General features: G+C 43.4%; 1 protein-coding gene across 1 annotated transcript; it reads left to right on the plus strand.

Moving 5' to 3' along the window:
- Positions 1 to 428: 428 nt before the first annotated feature.
- On the plus strand, positions 429 to 7587 carry LOC308368749 (trans-1,2-dihydrobenzene-1,2-diol dehydrogenase-like; the record flags this gene model as incomplete). The annotated part of the gene is made up of 7 exons (XM_080843003.1): positions 429 to 518; positions 838 to 949; positions 1491 to 1654; positions 3084 to 3336; positions 5163 to 5287; positions 5772 to 5922; positions 7478 to 7587. The coding sequence occupies 7 exons, from the start codon at positions 429 to 431 to the stop codon at positions 7585 to 7587; spliced, it is 1005 nt and encodes a 334-aa protein (XP_080699129.1).
- Between the last annotated feature and the right edge of the window lie 8363 nt (positions 7588 to 15950).

Genomic DNA, 15950 nt, shown 5'->3' on the forward strand with positions numbered 1-15950 from the left:
GCTCCTCTCCCTCTCCTCCACCCCCAGCTCCTCTCCCTCTCCTCTCCTCCACCCCAGCTCCTTTCCCCACCTCCCTCTACCTCTCCTCTCCTCTCCTCTCCTCTCCTCTCCTCTCCCTCTCCTCTCCTCTCCCTCTCCTCTCCTCCACCCCCAGCTCCTTTCCCTCTCCTTTCCTCCACCCCCAGCTCCTCTCCCCCACCTCCCTCCTCTGTGTCTTTATAACCAGGTGTGAGGACACAGTAGGACCCTGTGCCAGACAGCCGTGTGTTGTGATAGCGTGGTTTGGTCGTCAGCCAGGTGAACCCCGGCACTGAGCTCATTCTCCTTCCCAGGCAGCCTCACCTCACCTTCACTCCTCCGCGCACACACACGCACACACACACACACACACACACACACACACACACACACACACACACTCGTCCGATATGGCTACCCGGTGGGGTGTGTGCGGCGCGGGCAAGATCAGCCATGACTGGAACGTGGCGATGAAGACTCTTCCTGCTGAGGACCACCAGGTGGGCGAGACTCAGCTGCGCTGCTCTCCACGGCAGCCAGGAATAGCCGAGCCCAGAGCTGAACCTGCTTGTGTTTGCCTGTTTGTGTGTGTGTGTGTGTGTGTGTGTGTGTGTGTTTACCTGTGTTATGTCTAATTGTCAATGCCTGTTTTTTTTTCACTTTGTGTCAGTGTGTGTGTGTGAAAGAGATGTGTATGCACTCCAAGACCACTGACGCATGTACATGTATTTGTGGTAGTCTAAATTATGTAATATTTGTATATCTGTGTTTGTGTGTGTGTGTGTGTGCATGTGCGTGTGTGTTTCGTCCCCCATCCAGGTTGTGGCAGTAGCAGCAAGAAGCCTGGAGCGAGCACAGGACTTTGCCAAAAAGCACAGCATCCCCCTGGCTTACGGGAGCTATGAAGAGCTGGCCAAAGACCCTAACATCGGTGAGTTGCATCTCAGCATTGACAAAGCTGGACTGACTAAGATAACATGCCAGTGCCTATAGGGGCTGCGTGTGTGTGTGTGTGTGTGTGTGTGTGTGTGTGTGTGTGTGACCATAGGGGCTGCTGGGAACTCTGCTTGGGGTCTCGTGTCTGAATGATGTGGTCTTGTTTTCAGTCGGTATTGAGTACGCCTAAGAGGATGCACACACAACACGTGGCTTTGTGTATGCTTGGGCTTGAAAGATTTACAGTATATGCTTGTGTATCTATATCTGTGCACGTGCTGTATGGCTGTGTGTGTGGCTGTGTATTTGTGTGTGTGTGTTTTTGTTAGTGTGTATATTTGTGTGTGCGAGTGTGAGTGTGTGTATTTGTGTGTGTGTGTGTTTTTTTGTTAGTGTGTATATTTGTGTGTGTGTGTGTGTGTTTGTATGTTTGTGTGTGTATTTGTTAGTGTGTATTTGTGTGTGTGTGTGTGTGTATTTGTGTGTGTGTGTATTTGTGTGTTTTAATGTGTGTGTGTTTCCCTGTGTGCCTCCAGACATGGTGTATCTGGGAGTTCTGCACACACAGCATCTGCACGTTGGGCTGCTGTTCCTGAACGCGGGGAAGAACGTCCTGTGCGAGAAGCCCTTCGCCATGAACTCCGGAGAGGTCACGCAGCTGATCGACGCCGCTAGGAGGAACAACGTCTTTCTCATGGAGGTACTAACGGCTGGGAGACACTCTCATGTGTCTCGCAAAGGGCAGTGACGCTACAGTGCGCCTTTTGAGAAGCCAATAAAGCAGATTTGAAAGGAACTGAATTCAAGGAGAGTGAAAGTGAGACACACACACAGAGAGAGGGAGAGAGAGAGAGAGAAAGAGATTGAGAGAAAGAGATCGAGATTAAGAGAGAGAAATGGATAGAATTTTTCATGTGTCTTTCGAATATCTAGGCAATAAATTGGTCCTTTTCAGATGCCAGTAAAGCCTATTGGAATGGAACTGAATTGTTCTGACGGAGACAGAGGGAGAGAATAGTAGCTCAGGCTGAAGCTCAGTATGCCATTATATTGCTACTGTGGCATTTGACCTTTGACAATGTGCTTCCCTACTCTCTACTCGAACTATGAAACCAATGTCTTCAGTTACGGGTCTTTTCACAGCTAAAAATAAATCACTCCGCGATGAAACATTCGCATTGATGATAACCGTTAATTCAAAGTTTTTAAAATTCCAAACCAAGACGTTGACAATGGAACTATTTTTTGTTGCGGAGAAACAATGGCGAAATAAACCATTTTTAATCAATAACTTTGTGTTGAAATGTTAATTTGTTGACTGTAGAATTGTTTTATAAAAGCAATATAGCACTCGTGGGAGTGGGGTAGGTAAGGGATAATCCCACGGGTGTTGTTGCCTACGGAGACAGAGGGAGAGAATAGTAGCTCGGGCTGAAGCTCAGTATGCCATTATATTGCTACTGTGGCATTTGACCTTTGACAATGTGCTTCCCTACTCTCTACTCGAACTATGAAACCAACACCAGATCCAGTTCGGCCTGTTTCAAAGGCAACCTCTGTATCCTCATCGTAGGGAAATATGGATAGAGAGAAAAGAGAGAAATAGATGGATAGAGAGGAAAAGAGGGGGATAGATGGATAGAGAGGAAAAGAGGGGAATAGATGGATAGAGAGAAAAAGAGGGAAAGGTAGATGAACATACAGAAAAGAAGGCTGATGAACAGAACAGAAATAGAGATGGCTTAGCTTAGCAGACTCAGAGACAGCCAGAGAGCAGAGAGCAGAGAGCAAAGCTTCAGGATGAAGAGACAGAGACGGTTACCTGTCCTTATGCTCTAAGCACATCCAACAGCTGATAACCCCTCTGATTTATGGCCTTCCTGTGCCTTTAAAACATTACCAGAATTGAAATAAAACATTACATGAACAACACAAGAGTAACACCAAAACAACACCAGAATAACACCAAAACAACACAAGAGTAACACCAAAACAACACCAGAATAACACCAAAACAACACCAGAATAACACCAAAACAACACCAGAATAACACCAGAATAACACCAGAATAACACCAAAACAACACCAGAATAACACCAAAACAACACCACCTTGTCTCCTGTGCCAGGGCATCTGGTCGCGCTGCTTCCCGGTGCAGAGGGAGGTGAGCCGGCTGCTGAGCGAGGAGGCACTGGGGGAGGTGAAGGTGGTCAAGGCCTACTTCGGCTCCCCGCAGCTGCACATCCCGCGCTCCGTGGAGAAGGAGCTCGGGGGTGGAGCCCTGCTGGACATCGGCGTGTACTGCCTGCAGTTCGTGCTCATGGTCTTCCAGGGGGAGAGGCCGGAGTCCATCCACGCCACGGGGCACCGTCTGGAGTCAGGTGAGGCAGGGGAGAGGGGCGCTTCAGTGTCTGGAGTCAGGTGAGGCTGGGGAAAGGGGCGCTTCAGTGTCTGGAGTCAGGTGAGGCTGGGGAAAGGGGCGCTTCAGTGTCTGGAGTCAGGTGAGGCTGGGGAAAGGGGCGCTTCAGCGTCTGGAGTCAGGTGAGGCTGGGGAGAGGTGCGCTTCAGCGTCTGGAGCCAGGTGAGGCGCTTCAGTGTCTGGAGTCAGGTGAGGCTGGGGTAAGGGGCGCTTCAGTGTCTGGAGTCAGGTGAGGATGGGGAAAGGGGCGCTTTGGAGGGCGTTTCAAAATTTTGGGCTCGTATTCTCTCACCTGACAAATTATAATACTCAAAGTCCTTCAAATTCCTAAAAAAATATATCTGAATTAATTTCAATTTCCCCTGAATGCATGAAATACCGTATTGATCCTTGCTCTTGAAGGAAGTTGGCATGTGTCAGCCAAACCCAATAATTCTATCAATATACCTGAATGATGTTGTCTGTGCATCTACACGTGTACATACTGCATATATGTGTGTGTGTTCTTGGTGTTCCTTTACAAATGTCTGTTCCAATGGGGAGAGGGAGGTTGGTCAGGGCTGGACTGGATTGGACACACGTGTGCCTGCTCTTAATTTCTCTGGTAGCGTAGTGTTTGACGGAAGTGTGTGTTTGTGTATGTGTGTGTGTGTCTGTAGAGGCATGGTGTGTATGTGAAGCTTCCCTGGTAGCATTGCATAGTGTAGCGCTAACAGACAGGGCTGTTCAACCAGGAACGGGGATGTGTACGTGTGTGTGTGCGTGTGTGCGCATGTGTGTGCGCGTGCGTGTGTGTCTGTGTGTCCGTGTGTGTATGCGCACATGTGTGTGTGTGCGCATGTGTGTCTGTGTGTGCGTGTGCGTGTGTCTGTGTGTGTGTGTGCGTGCGTGCGTGTGTGTGTACGTGTTTGTGTGTGTGTGCGCATGTGTGTGTGTGTGTGTGTGTGTGAGTGTGTCGGCTTTCTGTACATGTTTGCTGACTCACCCGTCTGCAGCGAATCCAACACTTAAATCCTATTAACTGTGACCTTCAAGTCAACGTTTGCCTCCCACCTAACACCTTGTTTTCTATTAACCTGCCATGTGCAATTGTGTGATTTGCCAGCAGAAAATAGCTGAATGTGGGTTAATCATCCGCCTGCTACCACCAGAGGAAACAGAGCTGTTTTCATGGCGTGATGAGCGCTGGGTTATTTCTCTCCCCTCCTCTTTGTCCACATAATGCGTCTGAAAGGGGGACTGGAGACATCAAATCAGTCTTGCCTTTTATGTCCGAACACATTAGATATAAAAGAGTATAATGGGAAGGCTCCGGCAGCCCTCCGTTAATGTGAAATGTTTATGAGAGTGTGTGTGAGAGAGAGATTATTGTCAATGTCTTATTTAAATGTTTGTGTGTGTGTGTGTGTGTGTGTGAGAGAGAGAGATTTTGTCAATGTCTTATTTAAATGTTTTAAACTGCACATTGGAGACTGGTCAAACGCAATTTCAAACTTCTGTGCTAACCCTGTTACATAGATTTTTGACAATAAAGTACACTTGACTTGACTGATTATACTGTTCATCAAATAGAGCTGCTCCAAACAGTCCCATGGTAAGAGATAAACAAACAAACAAACAATAAACAGAAACAGAAAGACATCTGTCCTTAAAGCTGAAGTTCCCTTCATTTAGAATGCAAATGCGTTTCCAAAGTACCCATTTGAAGCAATGTTGAGTGTGGTAGTCCTGCATTTATGACGGTCCTGAATAAAGTCATTACTAATGAACCTTCACTCTGTTCTCTAGGGGTGGATGAGATCATGATTGTTGTGCTGAAGTTCTCCAGGAACCGCATTGGCCTGTGCGGGTTCTCCATCGGTGTGCCCCTGCCCAACGATGCCACCATCAGTGGCACCAAGGGCACCATCAGGGTAAGACTAAAGGATCTCACACTCTGAGGGTTTACACACACACACACACACACACACACACACACACACACACTAAAGTATCTCACACTCTGAGGGTTTACACACACACACACACACACACACACACACTAAAGTATCTCTCTGAGTAACACTCTGAGGGTTTACACTCAAACAGGATTAGAAGAAACAGGTTACTGTTGCATGCTAGAGAAGTGGCTGAGAAGTAGTCAACTAAAACAACTTATACATACCTAAATTAATATCTTAACTTGTTATTCATATCTAAATTATGTCTTACCATTTGAAGTTATGTCATAGGTTATGTTCAAACCTCTTTAATCCCCTAGTATTCATTAAGCCAAATCTAAACCAAACACCTTTTGCTGGGTCGTGTTGATTTTCTTCCATGTGCGTTTATATTATATTATATTATATTGTTTAGCGTTGTACTGTGTATTTGTCTGAGTATTTCTCCCTGCTCTAGATCCCCTCTCCCATGTGGTGCCCTTCATCTCTGGTGGTGAACGGCAAGGAGACGGAGTACCCGCTGCCTGAGCCCTGCATGGCCATGAACTTCACCAACAGCACCGGCCTGCGCTACGAGGCCGAGGAGGTGCGCCAGTGTCTGCTCAAAGGTACGCCACATGCTGTGCTGTGCTGTGTTCTGGTGTGCTGTGCTGTGCTGTGTTCTGGTGTGCTGTGCTGTGCTGTGCTGTGTTCTGGTGTGCTGTGCTTATTCTGTGCTGTGCTGTGCTGTACTGTGCTTATTCTGTGCTGTGCTGTGCTGTGCTGTGCTGTGCTGTGCTGTGCGGTGCTGTGTTCTGGTGTGCTGTGTTTTGGTGTGCTGTGCTGTGCTGTGCGGTGCGGTGCGGTGAGGTTCTGTGCTGTGCTGTGCTGTGTGGTGCTGTGCGGTGCGGTTCTGTGCCGTGCCGTGCCATGCCGCGCCGTGCTGTGTTGTGCTGTGGGTGACTTCACGTCACACAGTCACATTTGGGAGGCCTGGGAGCTTCTGTAGGTCAATCATGAGAGGTGTGCCAGTGTCCGCTCACAGAACACAGCACAGAAAGTGACACACACACACACAGAACACAGAACACAGAGTGACACACACTCACAGCACACAGCACACAGAGTGACACACACTCATAGCACACACTCACAGCATACACTTTTATTAAAAGCACCTTACAGAGCTCGACACCACACAGGCACGTTTAGGAGGCGTTGCCTGGCAGCTTCTTTAGCTGAATCAGAGGAGCATGGAAATATAAAAATGTGCACATTCTGTCTAGGTCGGCAAACAGGCTCAGGGCACAGGCAGAGGTGACGCAAGGTGTAAAGAAGGTCAATAAAGATCTGCTCACTTCAGCTTATTCTGCTCCCATGGATTCAACCATGGAGGTTTTCTTTGAGGCAACCATCAAGCGTGTTTCAGACATTCATCTGCTTCCCCCTTGGTTCACATGTCAGCCCACACCAGTATCATAAGTTCATGTGCAAGTAGCACAAAGAGCACTGATGGCTTGGCTCCATTGTGTTAATATGCAGTATTGTTCAGTGCCATCAACAGTGGGTCGTACTGCACATGAAACAGGGAAACAAAAAAGGGAAATGTAAATATGACTCCACTCCTCTGTCATTGGTCGAGTGCGCGCCTGTCTCCAGGCTCCTGATCACAAACAAGCTTACATGTTCAAGAGTGCAGGCGTCAAGGGTGCTAGTTTTGGAGCACGGGCAATTTCGCACAGTATGAGGCACACTTCAATTTTCATCTCAGTCCAAGCTTAAAATAGCCTCTCTCCCCTGCCTCCTCTCCCACAAAAGCACAGAGCACAGAAGGGGAACTGTAAAGGTGTAAGACGATTTTGACATGCTACTAAACCTCTACCGAACTACAGAAATTCTTTAATATATTTTTTGTTACAACAAAATAAGGATCAAGATGGTATGTTGGAAGAGCTCTGTTAGTAATCAAGGTTCCATCTCAGTTTTCAGTTATACATTTCTTAATTTCTTCCTTCTGTTTCTTGTTACTTCATAATAAATTCCTTAATGAAACATTATTAGTTGTGGGGAACTATATTTTGACATTACTTGCCAATATGGAGGGTTTAAGCTCCCACACCTTTAAGTTATTAATGACCTTTGTGACTGGTGTGACTCACGTCTTTGCTGTGTCCTTTCTCTAAGGGTTGAAGGAGAGCTCCAGGATGCCTCTGGCTGATTCCGCCCTGCTCACAGAGATCATGGACGAGGCCAGAAGACAGGTGGGAGTGGTCTTCAACCAGGACAGCCAATGACAGCTCTTTGTGTCCTCAGCACTTCCTGACATTATTTGTGTCCTCTTTCACTTCCTGAATGATATTCCTTGGTGTACGGTGTATGGTACTGTTGTCTGGCCTTGCACAGCTGCCCGTCATGTCCAGTGTGAAACCATGAGAGAACCATCTACTGTCAGATATGTGTGAGGCTTCTTGAATAAATCATTCAGTTTGAATTACCTGACCATCATCATGGCTTCACTGGAACAATAAAGTACAAGAATTTACCCATCCCTGTTGTATTTCAACATTTAGATATTTCTACAGCCTGATATTTGCTTCAAGTGTTGATATACTCAAAATATCGTAATATTCGATTAATGAATGGTTCTGTAGGCCCAGTACGGGTAATTCAGTCCTTGTATTATTTATTTAGTTTTACCAAGAGTTGATTTTTTTACTTTCTGAAATCTCGGTCAAATTTGATCTGGAATGTAATGTTAGTGTGGTGTATATACTCTCTATCAGTGTTGTGCACGTTCACACCTAACATGAACTCGTTCAAAGTTCAGTTCATACAAATAAATATGAATCGTTCACGTTCATAGTTCACCATTTCAATTCTGAACTCGTTCATAGTTCAGTTCAGTTCAGTTCAGTTCATTTTCATTTTTAGTCAGCAAGTAATGGGTTTCTACGCAACATCTGAAACTTCTAAGTTCTATTTGCTTGAAGAACTATTTATTTCTAAACGGGAACCATGAAACGGCAACTAAATCATTAAAAAGAGGTATGTTGGAGGAATGTCTTCTATCGTTTTCTCCTCTGATAGTCGGGGTGCTGTTCGCCCCGTCGGGATTTATTTTTGGATAATGACCTACGGACAATACATTATCCTTTACTTAATTAATATAAGGCTTTTGAGTTGAGCTGAAGGTCTTAAACCCATTTGCACTGTGTTAAGTCAGAAATGTTCTGGAATACACTCCTCGGGCCTTAGCAGGCTCCACAGACTTACCAAAGTTCCAGCCTGTCTCTATAAGAGAGCTCCACGTGCATCTAGTCCAACGCAGACTGAGCCTTTGGTCATTCGTCTTGACGGATCTATTTTGCCGCTCAGATATTTAATCCCAAGAGAATATAAATGCTTGTGGTCAAAACGGGTGTTTGAAAGAGGACCTTAAACTTTAGAATTTGAATTGAGAAATGTCTCTTAGTTAATTTGTAAATTGTTTAAGTTAAATTGTGGAGACCAATCCTTTGTTATGACCAGTCAGGATTCAAGTCATAAAGTTCCTTTGAATTTCCAGACTGTGGCCATTATTAGAAATAATAAGAGGCATGAACAAGTAAAATCTAATAAGAAGAGAAAGCAATATTCCCATTTCTCATAAGTAGATGGATACAGTCTATACACACAGTGTTTCATACCATTTAGGGTTAGCCTTTTCTGGTGGATGCAGATGGCAGCCTGGACGAGTGTGCCCACTGAGCGGCTCACCCCATAGCTTTAGCCACCCTACTGGAAGTGGGCACTCGGGATGGTGCTGTAAATGGCAGGGAGGCCGTGCCAGGGAAGTGCCACTGTGGTCAGGGAGAGAGAGGGAGGGAGGGAGGAAGAGAGTAAGAGAGAATGAGAGAGAGAGAGAGATAGAGGGAGGAAGGGAGGGAGGGAGAAAGAGAGAAGGGGCCAGGAGGGAGGGAGGGAGAGAGAAAGGGAGGGAGGTAGAGAGAAAGGAGGGGGAGGAATGAGAGAAATGCTGAATAAAAAGCTGAACGAAATAAACCACTTTAAGATCAACTTTTGTTGTGTTAAAGACCAACATAGAGCCTCACCCTTTCTCAACATCATTGTCACAAGCTTGACCAGTAGAGTAGCAGTAGTAGAGAGCTCTTTGTGTCCATGTGAATCTAAGAAAGGCTTGGGTAGTTGGTGTGGGTTATAGTGTGAACAGACCAGTTCATAGTCACTGGATAGTGTAGCTGTGTTATGGTTACTATTAGGCTTGATCTGAAGTGACTGGCATTACTGGTAAGCTGTCCTACGAAGTGAACCAGTGACCTCTAGTCAGGAGAAGGGTTAGATGTCCAAGCTACCTGTGGTCTAGGGTTACCAGAGAAGCTACCAGCGGTTGGGTTCATGCAGGGATCTCTTTCAGAACCAGTCTCTGCATCATACCTGAATTACACACACACACACACACACACACACACACACACACAAACCAATTTCACACAGACAAATTAGCACAGGTGGACATATAAAATGCACTTATACACAGGTATGCCTACTCACACACTCACAAGAATAATTATGTAACTGAAGACCTGTGTACACACCTACACACACACGCACACACACACACACACACAAAATACAATATTTCTTTGACAGTGGGGGAAGAACGGGAAACATCCTGTTCTGCTACGGGTTAGCCCACAGCATAAAGCTTCCTGGTTTGTTAAACCACAACCCTGGCATATCTCTAGCATCTGTAATTCTGTGGAAACAGTCCATACAACAACCCTAACTCAGACAACGCTTCATTTTCAGGACTTCAGCTCGATTTCACAAAAGACACTCCAACCGTCAAAATTTCAGAGGAAAAGGTTTGTACCGTTGGGAAACTTAATTTTAATTTGAACTTTAGTTTAATAATCAAATAAAGCAGACTTCTGTGTTCTTGTTCTGTGTGCTTGGTTCTTAAGCCACACTTAGTGTGTACTACGGTAAGGGTTAGGGTTCTAGTGGATGATACATTAAGTGAAGTGTCTGTGAGGTTTAGGATGGAATAACACTGCCACTTTAAGCAGATTTGGTGTGACTTAATAGCTGATTCACATACAATGTTTATACAGCTTTTTATGATGGTGTCAAGGTGTATAATGGCTGCTGTTTCAATTGAATAAATGCAATTGAATGCTTGGATATACATCATACATTATACCATCTCTTTAATTTTACTGTGCTTTATTTTCATCAAAGGATGTTTTATCTGAGCTAGAGGGTCATCATTTGTGTAATTAACTATTATTAATTAATTAACATGCTTTTCTTTGCAGTGGTGCATCTACTCTAGGTAGATGACTGAAATGTAATTCATTTACCAAGGGTTAGTGTTAGGGGTTAGGGTTAGTTCTCTATGTATTTAAACAGCATGGTAGCATTTACCTAGGGTTAGGTTTAGTATCTAAAAAGCATGGTAGTATTTCATTTCATGTAAATAACACTCCACTAGCAAGGGAACATATAAAAGGGAAAAAGGTGTTGCAACTTCTGCAAATCTGCAAAGGTCAGGGCCTCATTTCCCGAACGCTAAAAAGGACTTGAAATCGGTCGTAAGAGGGATCCTACGTTGCAGAGTGGTTTCCCAACGCCACACTTAGCTTAAGTTTATCTTTCGTTGAGAAGAATTCTATGTGTGGTCAGGACCAGTAGTAACTTCACACTTAGCGATGCAATCCACCAGGGGCGTCGTTCGGCCTATTATAGAAGAAATCCAAACGATGTTTCTGTGTATAGCCTATTCCCATCAAAATAGAAATAAAGAATATTGAGTATTTGAAAATTAAGATTACACAAAATAATATGTTATTGAACTAAGGAGATGGCTTTTCTGACTGTGTAGTTAGGCTGAAATATTAGGAAATTGACATGTCATTGAGCCGGGCTGGAAATCAATCAAGAGGGTGGCACCCGCTAGCCTATATATATTTATTGTTCTTATGTCGACACTTGTTATATTGGAACTTCATTCATGAGCCTATACATGGGTTTCTTGTATACAAACATTGAAGGCTGCGCGCGCAAATCCGCGGCAGAAAGCCATCTACCCTAATACAAATGAATGCAGAAAGCCCAGTTTAAATGTATTGTTTATTACTTATTTAGCCTACCATTCCCTATTCTGTTGCCATGAATGCTTGCACACACCCTCAACATATTCCCAAACGTAACTTTGTACATTGTTGAGCCTTTTTCTATATTTGATTTGATATTTAATTTTTCCTGGCAAACGGATGCTTCCTCCTAGGTATACTGAACATCTTAGATTAGATTAGATTAGATTAGATTCAACTTTATTGTCATTATACAGAGTACAAGTACTGAGATAACGAAATGCAGTTTAGCATCTAACCAGTAAGTGCAAATAGCAATAAAAGTGCAGAGTATGTGCAAATGTAGGGTGGACTAAGTGAATAAATATGATATGTACAGTAAGAGTTAGAATATGACACAGAAATTGTAATATAAACAGAAATTGAATAGCAGCAATTGAGCTAAGAGTGAGGTATGATAAGTATATAAAGTGCAGGTGAAAGTAAACTGATGGTAACAAGTGAAATCAAGAGAATGAGGTAGTATATATCTTATATATCTAATATCTTACCAACTCTGTTAGGGAGTTGTTGTGTGGTGAACTGCTCTGTCATGTTGCCTTCCTCCACAGCTTTCTCATCCACTTCAACGTTATCTTGCTTCTTTCTGCCGCGAGATTGCGCACGCAACCAGTGATGACGTAGCCGAGAAACCCATGTATACACAAGTGAGAAAATCGACTCGTCTGACTTCGACTGCATGGACAGCTCCACCCTAAGAGATACTTAAGAACTCGTGCACGTGGCGCTCGTGCACCTGACTTTAAGATGATGTTCGGGAAACGCTCGTAAAGTGTTACTGAGTCTACTATGTCGCCAAAATCCATGTAGGCCGTTAAAATACGTCGTTATCGGGAAACGAGGCCCAGATCTGTAAATATCCTTCTCCTTCAGACCATGGTGATGTGGTCAAAGATAATAGAAGCAACCTGCATACTTCACTCGCATTTCCTCTGCATTTAACAGCACGTGTATAACCCTAACCCTTACAATATATACGTAGGGTTAACTCTAAACCTAGCAATATATACGTAGGGTTAACCCTAACTCTAACCCTAACCATATACATGTAGGGTTTACTCTAACCCTAACAATACAATGCCTTGCATAAGTATTCAGCCCTTGGATGTTTTACCCTTTTATTGCTTTCATAAATCAGTCATGGTCAATGTAAGTTGGCTTTTTGGACAAAAAAAAAATCACAAAATAGCCCTCTTTAATGTCAAAGTGAAAACTGATTTCTACACAGTTATGTAAATTAAATAAAAATATGTAATGAAAATAAGTGATTGCATAAGTATACACCCCCTTTAAATAGATGGACCTAATTCAACTGAAAAAATGCTCCACTTTGGTCTCATCAAACCACAGAACCTTCTTCCACTTGACCATGGAGACTCCCACATGCCTTTTGGCGAACTGTAGTCGATACTTTTTTCAACTGTGTCCCATAACTGCTTCCATAAAGCTTTGATTGGTGAAGAACCCAGGCAACAGTTGTTGTATACAGAGTTTCTCCAATCTCAACTGCTGAAGCTTGAAACTCCTTCAGAGAAGTCATAGGTCTATTGGTGGCCTCTCTTACTAGTCTCCTTTTTGCACGGTCACTCAGTTTGTGAGGACGGCCTGATCTATGCAGATTTACACATGTGCCATAATCCATCCATTTCTTGATGATGGATTTAACAGAATTCCAGGGGATGTTTAGTGCCTTGGACATTTTTTTGTATCCTTCCCCTGACTTATACTTTTCAACAACCTTTTCTCTGAGTTGCTTAGAGTGATCTTGGGACTTCATGGTGTATCAATAGCCAGGAATACTGATTACTGAATACTGACCAGTGAATGGACCTTCCAGACACAGGTGTCGTTATACTACAATCACTTGAGACACATTCACTGCACACTGATCCCCATTTCACTAATTGTGAGACTTCTAGCACCAATTGGCTACCCTGACGATGTCATACTCATAATTCTAGTCAGAATATGAGTCTGATACTGATCCATTGGGCTGTGATTATGGGGCGTGTTTCAACGAACCAGGGGGAAAAAATGCCTCTTCGCTCAATTGGATACCTAGAACCAATCAGAGCAACGTAGTACAACCATCTGATACATTAAAACTTTAACCTGATCCCGTAGGAAGGACGGCAAAAACATCTTTTCGATCGACAAATGCCTTGATCGCGTTTCTCTGTTCCTCTTTAAAAATGAATGGGCTGTCAATATCTGTTGAGATATGCCTGCTCACGTTACTAATTAGCAGCAAGGCTAGCTAGCTACTATGTGTTTCAATGGATTTTTGGTGTAAGCGTTAGCAATGACCTAACAATAATGGTCTAGAGTGCTTCAGTTAAGACATACAATCCTCGGCAATATTCGTGTTGCACATATACAACTAACCAAGTCAATGTAGACATAAAAAAGTTGTGTAGATAGCATAATTTACATAAAATATGTCCCACTTACAAGCTCTCGATACGCCGCCATCTTGGGGGGATTTCGAATCTACCGCTTGATCATCTGTCCATCATCGTATAAAGCCCGCCCTGACAATTTGATTGGTCCGACAGAATCCTACCTTCTGATATCGCTCGCCAACTAGCTCAATGCCAGACCCAATCTCCCAGACCAAAAATGTTGTGGGCGGAGTTCGGGCTGGTATCCAGGCTACCAATTGGCTGGACCTCTGTTGAATTAGGTCAATCTATTTTAAAGGGGGTGAATACTTATGCAATCACTTATTTTCATTACATATTTTATTTTTAATTTACATAACTGTGTAGAAATCTGTTATCACTTTGACATTAAAGAGGGCTTTTTTTGTGATTTTCTTTTGTCCAAAAAGCAAACTTATATTGACCATGACTGATTTATAAAAGCAATAAAAGGGTAAAACATCCAAGGGGGTGAATACTTATGCAAGGTACTGTATGTAGGGTTTACTCTAACACTAGCCCTAACAATATATATATGAAGGGTTAACTCTAACCCTAACCATATATACGTTTAAGAATATTGATAATACTTTAGGGACAGAAAGGGATATAATGACTCAGTGATGGACTGGAAAATTTGAAATTTGCTGTTAATCTGCTCTCTTTCTGCAGGATGGCGACAAGACTGCAGCTGGCTGTTCTAACCCTAGCCCTGTGTTTTCTGGTAAAGGGTAAGGCCTGTACTCATGCTGTGACCTCCCTGAGCAGCAATTACCTCAACCGAACGTTTCTCTAACTGTTAATCAGTCCCATTAATTGGCTTGGAGGGATTTTGGCCCATTCCTCCTTACCAAACTGCTTCGACTCATGGATGTTGCTTCTGTGCATGAATTGATCTCAGGATTTTGTTCTGGACTTTGACCCGGCCATACCAAAACATTCCATTTCTTCTTCTTTAACCATTCTTTGGTAGACTTACACCTACACACTTGTTTGTTTAGGGTCGTTGTCTTGCGGCAGCTCCCATCTTCTGTTGAGCTTCAGTTCACAAACGGATAAATAATAATAATAATAATAATGCATTTTATTTGTTTAGCACACTTTCACAAACAAAGATGTCTCAAGATGCTTAACATGGTCACAATAGCAAATTAAAACAGTGCATTCAAGAACAATACAGAAAAAAAAAAATTAAATAAAAAACAGAAACCAGGACTTTAGGAGAAGGCAGATATAAAAAAAGATACCCTGCCATTCTCCCGTAGTATTTGCTGGTACAATCAAGAATTCATAGTTCTGTCAATGATGGCAAGCCGTCCTGGTCCCGAAGCAGTAAAAAAAGCCCCAATCCATGATACTGCCACCACCGTGCTTTGCAGTTGGGATGAGGTTCTTATGTTGGAATGCAGTGTTTGTTTTTCATTAAACATAACGCTTCTCATTTAAACTTGACTCATCTGTCCACAGAACATTCTTCAATGTTTGTCTGATGGTGGACTCATTAACACTGACATTTGCCAAAGCAAGAGAGGCCTGTAGATCTTTAGATGTTACCCTGGAGTTTCTTTGTGACCTCCTGGAATAGTATACATCTTGCTCTTGGAGTGGTTTTTGCTGGATGACCGATCCTGGAGAGAGTGACAATGGTGCTGAGTTTCCTCTATTTGTAGACTATAAGCCTGACGGTGGATTGGTGGAGCCCAAACTTTTTAGATATGGTTTTGTAAACTTTTCCAGCCTGGTGAGCATTGAGAACTTGTTTTCTATGCTCCCTGGCAATCTCCCTTGATCAAGCCATGGCACACTTCCACAAAGCTGAGTGGAACAGATTTATGTTTTTTTTTAAAAAAGGCAATGACCACTTAACTCACACCTCGCTCTAATTACCCCTTCAAATTAATTGATTATGGTTGGGGTTCACTTGCTTTTTCCAACAAAGATTTTAAGGTTAGATGATTTTGCTCAATAAATAAATTATGAAAGAATATCTTTTGTGTTTTTGTTAAACTGGGTCCACTTTATTAGGTTTTAGGATGTACTGTAGATGAAGATGTGATTTAAGATCAAATGTATGCAGATATA

This window comes from Sprattus sprattus (genome assembly GCF_963457725.1).
Source record: "Sprattus sprattus genome assembly, chromosome: 8".
Lineage (NCBI taxonomy): Eukaryota > Metazoa > Chordata > Actinopteri > Clupeiformes > Clupeidae > Sprattus > Sprattus sprattus.